The sequence below is a fragment of the Danio aesculapii genome, chromosome 3, assembly GCF_903798145.1.
Source record: "Danio aesculapii chromosome 3, fDanAes4.1, whole genome shotgun sequence".
NCBI lineage: Eukaryota > Metazoa > Chordata > Actinopteri > Cypriniformes > Danionidae > Danio > Danio aesculapii.
Window position 1 is genome coordinate 6,568,805 of NC_079437.1, and position 15,222 is coordinate 6,584,026.

Consider the following 15,222-nt stretch of genomic DNA (forward strand, 5'->3'; position numbering starts at 1 on the left):
GTGTTCCATTGCTGCTGTGTTTACACTGTAAGATGAATCGGCAATAGGGGGTTTCACACTGCATGACTTTACAAAAGGAGAATTGCAGACAACTTCGTCTCGGTCCACAAACACCCAAACAAAATCTGACTGTAAGCTCATTTTTTGAGACATCAACTTTAGGTAGAAAGAGAGCAAACTTAAAAGATACTTCATCCAATAACTCAACTTTTTTTTAATGTATTTATTTATTTTTTTAGCATGTTGGATGAGCTATCCCAATAAATCTATGCTCAAGTATTTGTCATAGTGTTTTTTAAAATAGCACAATGGATTTAAATGTGAAAATGTACATACAGCATATATAAACGTAATTTACTGTGGTTGTTAGGTGCTGGAAAAGCATAAAAATGCATCTTGAAAGTGCCTGAAAAGTGCTGGAATTTGAAGATGGAAACATGTAAGATCCCTGAAAAGTGTCTCCATCATAGATTATCTGCATCTTTTCTGATTGAGTAAAAGACTATCCTACTCAGTTATGCACATATATATGCATATTTTCAGAATGTGTGGTCATCTTGGCGTTTCCATCAACAGTTTTATTTATACGCTTCTCCAAAATGCACAGAAAAATAGGTGGATGGAAACGTGGCACAAGAGTTCTTGATCGGTGCTCCAGCTCGTCCTTTTAATCAGGGTAGGTTGAGATGAGAACCAATCGAATCCATCATCAGCTTTCCTCCTGGAACCGCCTTCCTTCAGACAAAAGTACAAACACACAGAGAGAGCACAAGAGGGCAGCGTAGATCCACACACTAACTGAAGGTCATAACATCTCCGCTTGTGTTACTGAGGTTGTGTCTGCTGTTCAGGTGCGTTCTGGGAAACACCACCATCCTGGCCGAGTTCATGAGCGAGGAGGACGTCATCCGCTACTTCACACATTCCCAGGCCGCAGGGGTCGCGGGGTCACCGGAGGTTTCCCCCGGATCTGACTCTAGAGAGGGAGAGCGGGCGGCGGGCGTACCGGATGGAGACACACCTGTGAGCTGGCAAGGGCTGGATGGAGCGCCCGGATCCACAGTGGAGGTGCCAGGACTCGCCATCCTCAGCCAATGGAGCAACAATGCCGGCGAGGGGGCGGGGAAAGGAGTTTGGGGAGGCGTGGCTCCCGGATACCACGGCGGTAGTCTATGGGGTGCTCCTCAGTTAGAGGATGGCACAGCTGGCTTGTTGCCAGGCAATCTGCTTGGGGGCGGGACAGACAGTTTGTGATTGACAGCTGTCGATTATGGAGAGAGTGGTACGCGGAGTTTTCAAGTGTGTCAAAGCGGTGTCAGACTGCAAAAATAATGATCTTTCCCAACATCTGGAAGCCCAATGTGAACATGAGAGAGAGCCAGCCCTAGGAAACATTTCAGTTCCCAAAAATCATTAAGAATGTAGGAGTTCTGCCTTGTGACATTATTTATTAAGACAGTTAATCAGATTAATCCACAGTACTGTAGTATATTAGTGTAGATTCACCGTTTTATTTACATTTCATTTTAAGTACACACACACACACACACACACACACACACACACACACACACACGTGCACAGACTTTAACATTGCGTTCATTTTGTTTTGATTTGTCCTGGAAATGATGTCACAATGCAGAAATAGTGTGAATAAATGACATATCTCTATGTAAATCTAAACTTATTAATAAGGTGTATGTAGTTTTGAGTCAAAGTTACCAAAAACACACGCGTGGCTTCTGTGTGTGTGTGTCCTCATTATTTTTGCAGTTGCTTCTGGTGACACACTGCAGCTTTAAGACACTCACATTCAGAGAGCTACATTTCCACACAAACACTGGACGTTTCGACGGGCTTTTATATCGAGTCAGATATTAAACACACACACACACACACACAGATGCAGTGTGAACGCCGCAGGCATTTGCTTACAGACATTCTGATCATTGCCAGAGTTAAGCTATCATGTATTTGAATGCAGGGACTGTTCCTAAAGGCCTTCTTTCACTCACACGCACACACACTCACACTCACACACACTCTCTCGCACTGCTCAACTTGAACAACTGATGTTAGGCTGGCACATGCAGACACTGTTTGATGCTTCGACTGATTTAATTCAAGTGCAAGAGCATCTGAAACCTGTAGATGAGAGAGAATCTCTTAAAAGCACACACAGGGACACGCGTTTCACTCCTGAATCACGGTTCTGCACTAAGAAAGCAGATTTAGGACTAATAATTTATAATCTTTAAGTGATAACTTGCAGGTTCTTGCTTGAAATGTGATTCTTAAAGGGACGGTTCACCCAAAAATAAAATCTACTTAGTATTTACATGCACACAAGTTGTTCATACAGCCAACCCCGAAGTTATTCTTACTCCTGGCTAATTCTGACTACTTTAATCCAACTAGCAAGTGCTTTCTTAACCTGTAAATGACACCGGTTTATCCTAGAAGATAATAAGACGATGTACAAGAGGCGTCATTGTGGAAAAAATATATATTTCTCAGCTTTTATTTACATTCGAAGCAAAACTTTAGGTCAGAATTTGCCAGAGGTATGAATGTATATGTGAAACTCAAAAGAAGATATTTTGAAGAATGTTGGGAACCTGTAGCCATTGACTTCCATACAAACCAGTTTGAGTGTCTTTCATCTGTCAAACTCAAGGGAAGATATTTTGAAGAATGTTGGAAACCTGTAGCCATTGACTTCTATTCTATGGAAGACAGTGGTTACTGCTTTCCAACATTCTTCAAAATATCTTCTTTTGAGTTTAACAGACGACAGACGCGAACTAGTTTGCAATGAGAAGAATGAGTAAATGATTTTCATTTTTGGGTGTACTGTCCCTTTAAAAATGTAACTGCGATATTCACAGTCAGTTTTAAATGTAAATAAGCTAATTTTGTGATCCTTAAAGTGACAGTTCACCCAGAAATTAAAATGTGCTTAGTATTTACATGCACACAAATTGTTTAGAGTCAAGCCCAAAGTTACTCAGCTTCAAATTATTTATTATTTTTTTTGACCAGAAATGCCACAGACTCCTCCCAAAATAGAAGACGACGATGTACAAGAGACATCATTGTGAATAAAATATATATTTCTCAGCTTTTATTTACATTCGAACCAAAACTTTAAGTCAGAGTTGGCCTTAGGGTATGAGTAATTTCAGGTTTGACTGGATATGTATGTATAATTATTATTTGTTGACAATATTTTTAAGAATGTTGGAAACCTGTAGCCATACAAACCAGTTTGAGTTTCTTCTCTGAAACTCATAAGAAGATATTGTGAAGAATGTTGAAGAATGCTACAGCTTTCCAACATTCTTCAAAATATCTTCTTTTGAGTTCAACAGAAGAAAGAAACCCAAACTGTTTTGCAATGAGAAGAATGGGTAAATGATGACAGGATTTTCATTTTTGGGTGTACTGTCCCTTTAAAAATGTAAATGCAATATTCACGTAACTTAAATTACAGTAAAAACACTGTAATACAGTCAGTTTTAAATGTAAATGAGCTAATATTGTGATCCTTAAAGTGACAGTTCACCCAGAAATTAAAATGTGCTTGGTATTTACATGCACACAAATTGTTTAGAGCCAAGCCCAAAGTTATTCAGATTCAAATTATTATTTTTTTGACCAGAAATGCCACAGACTCCTCCCAAAAAATAAGACGACGATGTACAAGAGGCATCATTGTGGAAAAAAAATATATTTCTTAGCTTTTATTTACATTCGAACCAAAACTTTAAGTCAGAGTTGGCCTTAGGGTATGAGTAATTTCAGGTTTGACTGTATATGTATGTATAATTATTATTTGTTGACAACATTTTGAAGAATGTTGGAAACCTGTAGCCATTAACTTCCATACAAACCAGTTTGAGTTTCTTCTGTAATACTCAAAAGAAGATATTTTGAAGAATGTTGGAAACCTGTAGCCATTAACTTCCACACAAACCAGTTTGAGTTTCTTCTGTAATACTCAAAAGAAGATATTTTGAAGAATGTTGCAAAGCTGCAGCCATTGACTTTCATACCATGGAGGTCAACGGCTACAGCTTTCTAACATTCTTCAAAATACCTCATTTCGAGTTCAACTGACGAAACTCAAGCTGGTTTGCGGAGTAAATGATGACAGAATTTTCACTTTTGGGTGTACTGTCTCTTTAAAAATGTAACTGCGACGTTGTAATTAAATTTACAGTAAAACACTGTAATACAGTCAGTTTTAAATGTAAATGAGCTGATTTTAGAGTCGTTGTTCTTCTCCAATGATAAAATAATCCCGTCCTAAAAGCGGACGCTGTGGATTCAGGGTTGAAGCGACTCCTGTGGGTTCTGGAGGTTCTCGCTCACGCGGTTTCAGTGGCTCTTTTCTTCATCAGCGCTGCGTTCCTGTGGATTCTGTGTATCTTAAAGGCTCATACAGACCTTCCACTGTTCCCTTCTCGATCTGTTCGTCAGGTTTGCTGTTACATTTCTACGATTCGTACATTGTGTTTGTTTTTTTGCATATTCGAGTAATCTTCAAAGACTCTGTGGGACTGCCGGATGGACGTCTGTAACGCGTGTATGTGTGCACTTTACTGTTTTCGGTCTGTGTTTGTGGGTTTGTGTGTGCGGCTGTGTGTCGTTAACCGTGCACTATACACTGCTGGCTGTGTTTTACAAGCGTTGGCATTAGCGGGTTCCTGCGATTTTTGGCTTAGTGTTTTTTAAGCGTACTCATGTAGCCTTTTTGTATCGGCTGAACTGCAATAATGATTCTACAAGCATTTTTAAGACACGAGCGTGCGAGACGGCGTTTCTGCCAAACTTATCCGCCTGTCCAGAGTTTACAAACAGCTGAGCGACTCCTGTGTTTTTATGCGTCTGTATTGTTGTTTTTGTTTTAATTAAGACTTTAACACTCCTTTCGGTGTTTCATTTTCGGTTTTTTTTTTTGTTGAGATTTTACAAAGAAAAGAAGTGAAGAGTTTATTTAAATAAAAGTGACATATGCAGCTGTTATGAAGACTGACGTTTCAGATCTTTCTCTTTGTTTTATTTAGGTTTCTGGACACTCTTTGATTGTGTTATTAACAGTAAACAGATTTTTGCCTCGTTGTCGAACTGTTAACCTGTGTTTTGTTTCACTCGTACATTTATTTGACATGTTTGTGATTGACTTCATATCATTTGTATGTGTTTATATATCACTTTCATTATTATTTGTAATTTATTTCCTGTCATTATTTTTAATTTTCAGTACTTTAAGTGTTAATAGTATATGAAAGACTTGCATCTTTTGGATTGTGGTTGTGGTTATTGTTATTTTCTTTGCTACGCTGCTAACCTGTTACTATGAGAGGTAAGTTAAGGTTAAGGTAAGGTTTCTCCTCATAAATGTCATTGAAATATAGTATTTTTTTGCATTGTTTTGAAGTTGAAGTTCTGATTTGACTATTTTCACGTGAATGTTTTGCATTTTGGCTATTAGAAATTATCTTAATCCTTACTACATCTTACATGTAAAGATCATTTAACCAAAACAACTCATTTGCATGTGATAATACTTAGAGCACATCATTAATTGTAAATATTGAGTTTGTTGAGCATCTTTGATACAATTTTTAAGCACATTTACTCAACTATGCTTTCAGGTTTCATAAAAAAAGTGATAAAATAATGCATTGAAGACACCAGAACACTAAACACTACATTTACTATATATATATATAAAATATAAAACAGTTGTAATCGGAAATATTATTAATTATTAAATATTTTTTTCTTTTTAAAATATTTCCTAAATGATGTTAAACAGATTCAGGAAATGTTCACAGTATGTCTGATAATATTTTTTCTTCTGGAGAAAGTCTTATTTGTTTTATTTCGGCTAAAATAAAAGCAGTTTTTAATTTTTTAAACACCATTTTAAGGTCAATATTTTTGGCCCTTTCAGCTATATATTTTCCGATAGTCTACAGAACAAACCATCGTTATAAAATAACTTGCCTAATTACCCTAACCTGCCTAATTACCCTAGTTAAGCCTTTAAATGTTACTTTAAGCTGAATAGAAGTGTCTTGAAGAATATCTAGTCTAATATTATTTACTGTCATCATGACAAAGAGAAAATAAATCAGTTATTAGAGATGAGTTATTAACACTATTATGATTAGAAATGTGTTGAAAAAATGCAGCTTTTTATTGCAATTGTAAATATACAAAGTATGTGCAGCTTCTAAAGTATGTGATTGTGTTATGTAATGCTGTGAAACAACATGCGTTTTGGTGCACGTTAGAAGATATTCTTATATTTTTAATAGGAAGCTCTACAATATTATATTTGTGAATATACATTAGATTAGTCAGTACTGAAGCCAAAATCTGGAGCTTATCTAACAAAATAACTCACGATAACGCTCCAGAAGCTAGTACAGCCAGTTATAAAAAAATAAATACAAATTTAAAAATAAGGAAAAAGCAAAAAAAAAAAAAGTTGAAATTTTTTTGGTTGTAATTTTTTTTGCGATATTTTACTTGAATTGTATTATCTTTTAATTTCTAAATATTATTTTAATAAATATATCTGTTTAATAAATCTGTTTTGTTTAAATGCACCAAAATACATTGCCTATATTCAGTGAGAAATGGAGAAAAAATATTCGTTTTCAAAATGGACTTTACTCAATTATGCTAAGCACTGTATGTATGTATGTGTGTATGTGTGTAAAACTAAACCTTTCCTGATTTGACTGCTGGACTGCTCCATGTTCAAGGGTGGGGGCATATTTGCGCAGATTTAGGCTAATGATTACATTCAAATATTTTTTTACACCCTCATCTTACAAAATATGATAGAAAAGTATGTTATATATAATTTATAGATATAGGTATTCATTTGGGGCCCTAAGCAGCTGCTTACCTTGCGTATTGGTTGAATCAGCACCTAGTTGAGACAACTTGAAGGAATTAAGTTACGTAATTAAGTAACATTAGTTTTTACAAATTTAAGTGAGTTGAACAAAAAAAAAACTCAAAAATTGTATTATTTTAACTCATGATGAGTCTTTCTTGAACAAACAGCAAACGCCATTTTGTACAGTCAAAAAAATGATAGATATCGCGTTCATAATAACAGGAGCTGTTTACTAATTAAGGGTGTTGATGAATTATTAATGAGAAATAATAACTGAATGTTGATGTGTCGCCAGCAGGAGCGCCTCTGCGGACTCGATGACGTCACCGCGAGTGAACGTTGGCGGACTGAACTGGACCGAACGCGTCGCGGAACAAAACAGCATGCGGGATTCGGCGTCCTGAGAGCGGCTGATGAGCGGACACCACTGAACACCGTGAGTACGAGTGTGTTTTTAATGATGTGTGGATTGTAGAGGTGTGTTTGGAGACAGATTCGCCCTCAGCATCAGCATCTTCTGCATCCGGTGTACATCTGAGGCCGTCGCGTTTAAGTTACCGGTGACGTATCGATAAAGTCCGCGTTTAAACTCTAAACATCTCTGATTTTATCGTAATTATTAATATTATATACAGTATACAGCATCTGTGATCAGATTTACATAAAGCCCCACACACACACACATCAATAACACGAGCTGATGTGTGGATGATGAGCTGATGCTAATTTTAAAATGGCCTGATGCTGCGTTAATGTTAAGATTTGCTAAATGTTTATATTAAAATATAAAGAGTACTGTTTGAATAGCAAACATTTACGGAGATTTTGTTATATATTTATTTATATAGTTGTTTTCAGACATCGTATCCACCTCACCAGTGTACTTGTGCTAAATAATATTATAGCTAGCATGTAAAGTATATAGGGTATATGCTAAATTAATGCCAGAGGCTAATCGTTTTAATTTTCAGCACTTATAGCTATAGGGACATTGTGTACCTTGTAAATGTCATATTATATTACCAACAATTCTCATAATATACAAAATAATACCTATTTTTTGACGTCATTAGCTCAATAGTAGTCTACATAATTGGTTTAAGTTGTAGTAGTGTCCTCAATTATTCCTTCATTAGCACGTCTGTGATCTTTCTGATGGACGGTCAGTGTTGTGATGCTGTCCTCTCCAGACAGCAGGGTTGTCATGACAACAGTCAGGCCATCCACATCCGGAAGACAGTGATCAGATGATGATGCTTTATCATCACTGCAGGACGAGCTCTGCTCTTTCTCTTAAATGACGTCAAAGAATATCATATGTAGAACCCATACACATCTAAAAATGCTATGTTTTAACCTAACACTGGGTTAAATGTGCACAAAATTAACATTGAGGTAATTAAAAAAATTATAATCAGACTTTTTTTAAACCTAACTATTGTGCTTGTCCATATTTGACCCTGCATTGGGTAAAACAATGTTTTTAGAGTGTAGATTTTTAGATAATTGCTAGTTTTTATAATATGAGGCTTTAGGAAAGTGTTTAAGAAACTTTATAGTGATTGATGGACTGTACATCTTTAAATCAGAGAAAACAGCAGCTGTTTCCAGACCCGGCTCCAGCTTGGAACTTTAGGGTGGGCCAAGTGATATTCCTGGTGGGCCAAAAAAAAAAACATTATATATATATATATATATATATATAGGTAATAAAATAATTTATAGCATTTTAAATTAACATATTAATCTTTTTTTAAATGTTTTCTGTCATTTTTATAAAAGCAAATTAGGTTTTATTTTACAGCTATTATTTATACTGTAGACTACATTTATCTCAGTGTTTGTTTGCTTGTTTAAGTGATGTTTGCCAAGTTTTGCAAGAACTTTTTTGCAAATAAAACATGTTCTCAATGAACTATATGGGTGATTCTATAGTTGCAGGCAGGCCCGGATTGGCTAATCGGGAGGACTGGGAGAATTCCCGGTGGGCTGGTCCATTTTTTGGCCGCGAGGGCCAGTGTCCCTAGCTGCTAGCACTCTCAGCAGTCGCACTTGTTTCATTTATGTATTTATTTGACCATAGCCTCACTGTTTTTATTCATTATTTTGCCGCAGCTCCGCTCTTTTTATTTATTTTCTCGCAGCCCCGTGAGCAGAATGCAGCCTGCAGGTTAATTATAACGTAACTATCATCTGACCCCAAACAGCAGCAAGCATCTTAGTGAAAATAAGAATTTAAATAATTAATATTAATGAATATTACACCTGCTCAATGAAAATCAGATGATTCACTACATTACTAAATCTGACATAACTTGATCAGATCTGAAAAGGGAACAAACAGATTAAGCCATCAATAGAAAGTAATACTGTGGTTAAAAGAGTCTTGCAGATGACAGTGCGATACTTTTTACTTCCACACGCACTGGCAAACAGTGCCATTGTGGTCCAGTGGTCAGCACATTGCGTGAGTTTGAACCTCACCTAAGTAATTCAGTTTTTGTTTTTTCACTTTTAGTGTTAAGACGTATATTACTGATTGGGTTACTTATGTCAGTGTACATATTTTATTTTTTGTGTGACCACTGTTACAAAGGACTGGATATATATAAAGAATTTAGCACAGAATATATATTCAGATATTGCAGGAAAGGACATGGTGATGTTTTAAAGGATAGTGCTGGAGATTTAGCTCCCCTTTAATCTTCTCATATTTACGAAAGTTGTAAAGCAGCTGTGTCCTTGAAGAAGACGTGATCGTGTCATTAGAAACTGAATTGGAAATGACCTTATTTTAATATAGTCAGTCGTGAACTGAGGTGGGCCGGTCTAAGCTTAAAACTCCAGTGCTGAAAAGGAGTCCCACTCTGGCCCTGGTTGCAGGTATATTTAGTGACCAAAGCCGTCCTTTTTTCAGCTTTTAATAAAATTGTTTTTATTTTTTATGAAATGTGTTCATCATCGGCGACGCAGTGGGTAGTGCTGTCGCCTCACAGCAAGAAGGTCACTGGTTCGAGCCTCGGCTGGGTCAGTCGGCATTTCTGTGTGGTGTTTGCATGTTCTCCCTGCGTGGGCGATGCAGTGGCGCAGAAGGTAGTGGTGGCGTGTCACCTCAGAGCAAGAAGGTGGCTGGTTCGAGTCTCAGCTGGGTCAGTTGGCGTTTCTGTGTGGAGTTTGCATGTTCTCCCTGCGTTCGTATGGGTTTCCTCCGGGTGCTCCGGTTTCCCCCACAGTCCAAAGACATGCAGTACAGGTGAATTGGGTAAGCTAAATTGTCCATAGTGTATGAGTGTGAGTGAGTGAGTGTGTATGGATGTTTCCCAGAGATGGGTTGCAGCTGGAAGGGCATCCGCTGCGTAAAACATGTGCTGGATAAGTTGGCAGTTCATTCCGCTGTGGCCACCCCAGATTAATAAAGGGATTAAGCTGAAAAGAAAATGAATGAATGAATGTTCATCATCTTCAAAGATCATATTACCAAAAATCATGATTTCTTGATGTCCGAATTAGCCAGTGTATTTGTCCATCATGTATCATTGTGCAATCAAAGTATTTTAATCTGCTTTTCTTTTTTTAAAAAATCATCAATATTTTAATTGGAAATGTTTAAACTTTAATAAACAATACTGTTTCCACAATTACAAAAGGAAAACTGAATATTTCATTAACCACATAATGGACAACTTAATAATATTTGAATCCTGATTTCATTAGTGTCATGTGATCTGGCATTTATAGCAAGTAGAATGTTTGGCTAAAAAGTTGTAAAACTGACAAAGAGGAAATATCCAGTGAGCGGCAGTTCTGTGGGTGCAAATGCCTTGTTGATGCCGGAGGTCAGAGGAGAATGGCCAGACTGGTTCCAGCTGATAGAAAGGCAACAGTAACTCAAATAAGCACTCGTTACAACCGAGGTCTGCAGAAGAGCATCTCTGAACACACAACACGCTCAACCTTGAGGCAGATGGGCTACAGCAGCAGAAGACCACACCGGGTGCCGCTCCTGTCAGCTAAGAACAGGAAACTGAGGCTACAATTCACACAGGCTCACCAAAACTGGACAATAGAAGATTGGAGAAACGTTGCCTGGTCTGATGAGTCTCCATTTCTGCTGACACATTCGGATGCTCGGCTCACAATTTGGCCTCAACAACATGAAAGCATGGATCCATCCTGCCTTGGATCAGCGGTTCAGGCTGCTGGTGGTGGTGTAATGGTGTGGGGGAGATTTTCTTGGCACACTTTTGGGTCCATTAATACCAATTGAGCATCATGTCAACACCACAGTCTACCTGAGTATTGCTGCTGACCATGTCCATCCCTTTATGACCACAGTGTCTCCATCTCCTGATGGCTACTTCCAGCAGGATAACGCACCATGTCATAAAGCTCCAATCATCTCAGACTGGTTTCTTGAACATGACAATGAGTTCACTGCACTCAAATGGCCTCCACAGTCACCAGAGCTCAATCCAATAGAGCACCTTTGGGATGTGGTGGAACGGGAGATTGGCATCATGGATGTGCAGTCGACAAATCTGCAGTAACTGTGTGATGCTATCATGTCGATACAGAGCAAAATCTCTGAGGAATATTACCAGTATCTTGTTGAATCTACATCATGGAGGATTAAGGCGGTTATGAAGGCAAAAGGGGTTCAACCTGGTACTAGTAAGGTGTACCTAATAAAGTGGCCGGTGTGTAGGTTAATTAGATTGTCAGTGAAATGATTCATGGGATTGTAGTTCATTGTCTCATTAAAGTGCTGTAGATTTGTCTTCCTGTTTTGAATTCTTTGCTTTTAAATCACAAGTTTGTATCATTGTGGTGCTCCTTGTATCTGGATGGTTTGATCATTATTTAACGAAGACCTTTTATTCAAATGCTAATTAACAATAACTCTTTGCTCTCTTCTGTTTTGATGGTCAGGGTTGGCTCCTCCCCCTGGTGTGTGCAGTGTTCTGATTGGCTGTGGTCTGCAGATGGCTGCGCTGTGGAGGAGGGCGGTGTCGTTGTCTGGGAACGGGTCTCTGGTTGCCATGGCTCCAGGGCCCGGGGTCGTGACGGTGGCCCCTGAGGATCACAACAGATCAGGGCCTGTTTTGACCCCAGAGGCGCCCATTTTCCTCATGACTCCCGCCGCTCAGGGCATCTCGGGCATCTTCACCTGGACGGCTCTGCTGCTCACCTGCCAACAGGTACAACACACTCACACACCTCCATTACACACACTTAATGTCAGACTGTGTGTTCACACGTCACACTGGTCATTCACTGCTGTAAGATTGGGGTTGTTTTATCAAAGAAGGGTCTATTTTCTGCCCATACTAGTAGAAAGGAATTGTTCTTCCTTTTATTTCTTGAATTCAGTTTAATTTCCCAGTACTGGGTTGCAGCTGGACGGGCATCCGCTGCGTAAACCATGTGCTGGATAAGTTGGCGGTTCATTCCGCTGTAGCGACCCCAGATTAATAAAGGGACTAAGCTGAAAAGAAAATGAATGAATGAATTCAGTTTAATTAGTGCTACATGAAAGAGAAAAATGGCTTTTTATTATATATTAATCATTAAATCATGTCATCAGATCACAGTATGTGTTCAGTTTTGATTGCTTGGAGCTAATAGTGGTTAGTAGGACTTATTAAGTAGAGATTGTATTTATAATATGGTAATAATTTGTTAAATTAATTTCTTTATATGCATTCTATTGGGTAATAATCAAATCACTTTTATTGCCACATCATCAGCAGCACGTGTGCTTTGATGAGTGAAAAGCTTAGGTGCTGGCTCCAGACAGTGCAAAATACAGACAGTGCAAAATACAGACAGTGCAAATACAACAACATACAACAGCGTACTCCCAACCCCCCCAACCCCCCCCCCCCCCCCCCCACCAAAAAAATAACAGGACAATGTAAAATAGTAATATTTATACCTGTCAACCCTCCCGTTTTTCCCGGGATTCTCCTGTATTTTACAGTTCTATCCCGCTATCATCCCGTAAAGGTGTTTTCCCGTATTTCTCCCATATTTTCAGTCTTTCTCTGAAGGGTGGCAACAAACATTAAAGAGCCGATCCTCCCTATATGCAACCCATACCACCGAACCACCAGGGGCCGCCCCTTGCTCTTAAATGTGAGTGTGTTCTGTGCTTTCGCGTTGTTTAGGCATGAAAACACTTTGAAATAAATATAAAAACGGCGGGATTCCCTTTCCTTTTCATTACAGGTGTCGTCGCCCCTGCTATGCTGTCCTCAAAACAGTCATATAGCGGTGCGTGACTGTCAGCTGACGCGCTTCATAGTGATAAATAGACGCTGTTTCCCAAGTGGATTCTGTACACGCGATTTGAAGCGGAGCAAAAGTCCGGGTTTTGCGTCGTGTTTAAACAGACATATGCACGTTATTAATTATCATAATAATATCTAAAGATGTCGATCTTGGTGTTTTTTTAACACAACTCATTTTGTCCTATATGAGCATAAAAAGTTAGGAAAGCAGTCGAATACTTTCATTATAACGTTAGATGTGTGCAGTTTTAAAGTGACACCTCTGTTATTTAATGTAATCAAACAAAAAATCCAAATAAATGAGATTCATTTGTTGATCTTTAATCAGGATGTGTGAGTTATACAGTGAAGAAAAGAGTGATGAGATTTGATAACTTGATTCTATTTCATTATAATAGCTATTAAATTTAATAAGCTGAACTGTTTGCTAATGTATGTGCTGCTAATGTATAGTATTTATTTTTTCTTTTGTAAATAATAATAATAAAACACATTACTGACCATTTAACATAATTATATATAAGAGACCTCCCTTATTATGGTGGGCATATCCCTTATTTTCACATCCCAATGTTGACAGCTATGCTAATATTGCATGTAAATATATATGGTTATTACATTAAATTATGATATCTCTTGTATGTTTTAATATAAATATGTTTTGTAGCTGTTGAGTTCTGTTGAATAATATTAATGTGGTTTTATTCTCTTTTTTCTATTAGTGTTTTCTGCATACTATATGCTGCATTACTGTATAACGCTAGTGTGTTTTATCTGAATAATAAAGACATTATAGATTATCATTAAATATGTGTAATCCAGCATTATGTTAAATCTTATGTGATGCTGTGTTAGCTGTGTGAAGAATAGTATGACTAATAATGCGTAATATATAAATAAATTAAAGGATGACGGGGATGAGCTGTTGCTCTGGCAACAGGTGGCATGACATCATAGAGCAGAGGTTGTTGCATAGCAACAGGATTTAGAACTGTGTGTGTGTGTGTGTGTGTGTGTGTTGTTATAGTTCAGCTTATCTGAACATGTAAAACACACACAGTGTCTGGTGACAAGATCCACCTGCTCCACTGACACGCATCTGATTCTTCTGGAATCGCAGGCACATTTCAAGCATTTATTTATTCATTCATTCATTATTCTTCAGATTAGTCCCTTTAGTCATCAGGGGTCGCCACAGCGGAATGAACCGCCAACTATTCCAGCATGTTTTACACAACAGATGCCCTTCCAGCTGCAACACAGTACTGGGAAACACCCATACACACTCATTCACACACACACTCATACACTACAGCCAATTTAGGTTACCAATTCCTCTATAGCGCATGTGTTTGGACTGTGGGAGAAACCGGAGCACCCGGAGGAAACCCACGCCAACACAGGGAGAGCATGCAAACTCCACACAGAAATGCCAACTGACCCAGCCAGTGCTTGAACCAGCGACTTTCTTCCTGTGAGGCCACAGTTCTAACCACTGAGCCACTGTGCTGCCCTAAAACATGTTCCCCCCCCCCAAGACATGTTCTTTCCCAGTACTGGGTTGCAGCTGGAAGGGCATCTGCTGCATAAAACTTATGCTGGAATAGTTGGTGGTTCATTCCGCTGTGGCGACCTCTACAATAGAGACTGAGCTGAAGGAAAATGAATGAATGAATAATTCACGTTATTAAAACCTGATGTTGAACAGTAATATAAGGTTGAAGACACAAACTGAAGCTGCAGTTCTAGACTCACTCTTATATTTACATCTATTAGACTGGCAGACACTCTTCAGATTGAGTGTGCTGCATATCAATGAAGAGGTGGATAGGTGTATTGAGGAATATGTGCATTATTATGATATGATAATGAAAGTGTGTGTGTGTCAGATCTACATGCACCTGCGCTACTACAACACACCGAACGAGCAGCGGCACATCGTGCGGATCCTCTTCATCGTGCCCATCTACGCCTTCGACTCGTGGCTCAGTCTGCTCTTCTTCACTAATG

General features: G+C 38.4%; 2 protein-coding genes across 3 annotated transcripts in view; both read left to right on the forward strand.

The window, feature by feature from the left end:
- Nucleotides 1-5,442, forward strand: part of tnrc6bb.1 (trinucleotide repeat containing adaptor 6Bb.1) — a 29,719-nt gene extending 24,277 nt beyond the window's left edge. For both annotated transcript variants that reach the window (XM_056452987.1, XM_056452986.1), the window contains one exon: nt 852-5,442. In XM_056452987.1, coding sequence (XP_056308962.1) covers nt 852-1,254 — 403 coding nt within the window. In that variant the 3' untranslated portion in view covers nt 1,255-5,442. The remainder of the gene's footprint in view (nt 1-851) is intronic.
- A 1,651-nt stretch (nt 5,443-7,093) lies between these two features.
- Nucleotides 7,094-15,222, forward strand: part of LOC130220780 (transmembrane protein 184B-like) — a 19,045-nt gene continuing 10,916 nt past the window's right edge. Inside the window, exons 1-3 of the mRNA XM_056453022.1 lie at nt 7,094-7,358; nt 11,852-12,120; nt 15,102-15,222. The exon at nt 15,102-15,222 is cut by the window's right edge and continues 45 nt beyond it. Of these exons, the coding sequence (XP_056308997.1) occupies nt 11,905-12,120; nt 15,102-15,222 (337 nt within the window). The 5' untranslated portion in view covers nt 7,094-7,358; nt 11,852-11,904. The remainder of the gene's footprint in view (nt 7,359-11,851; nt 12,121-15,101) is intronic.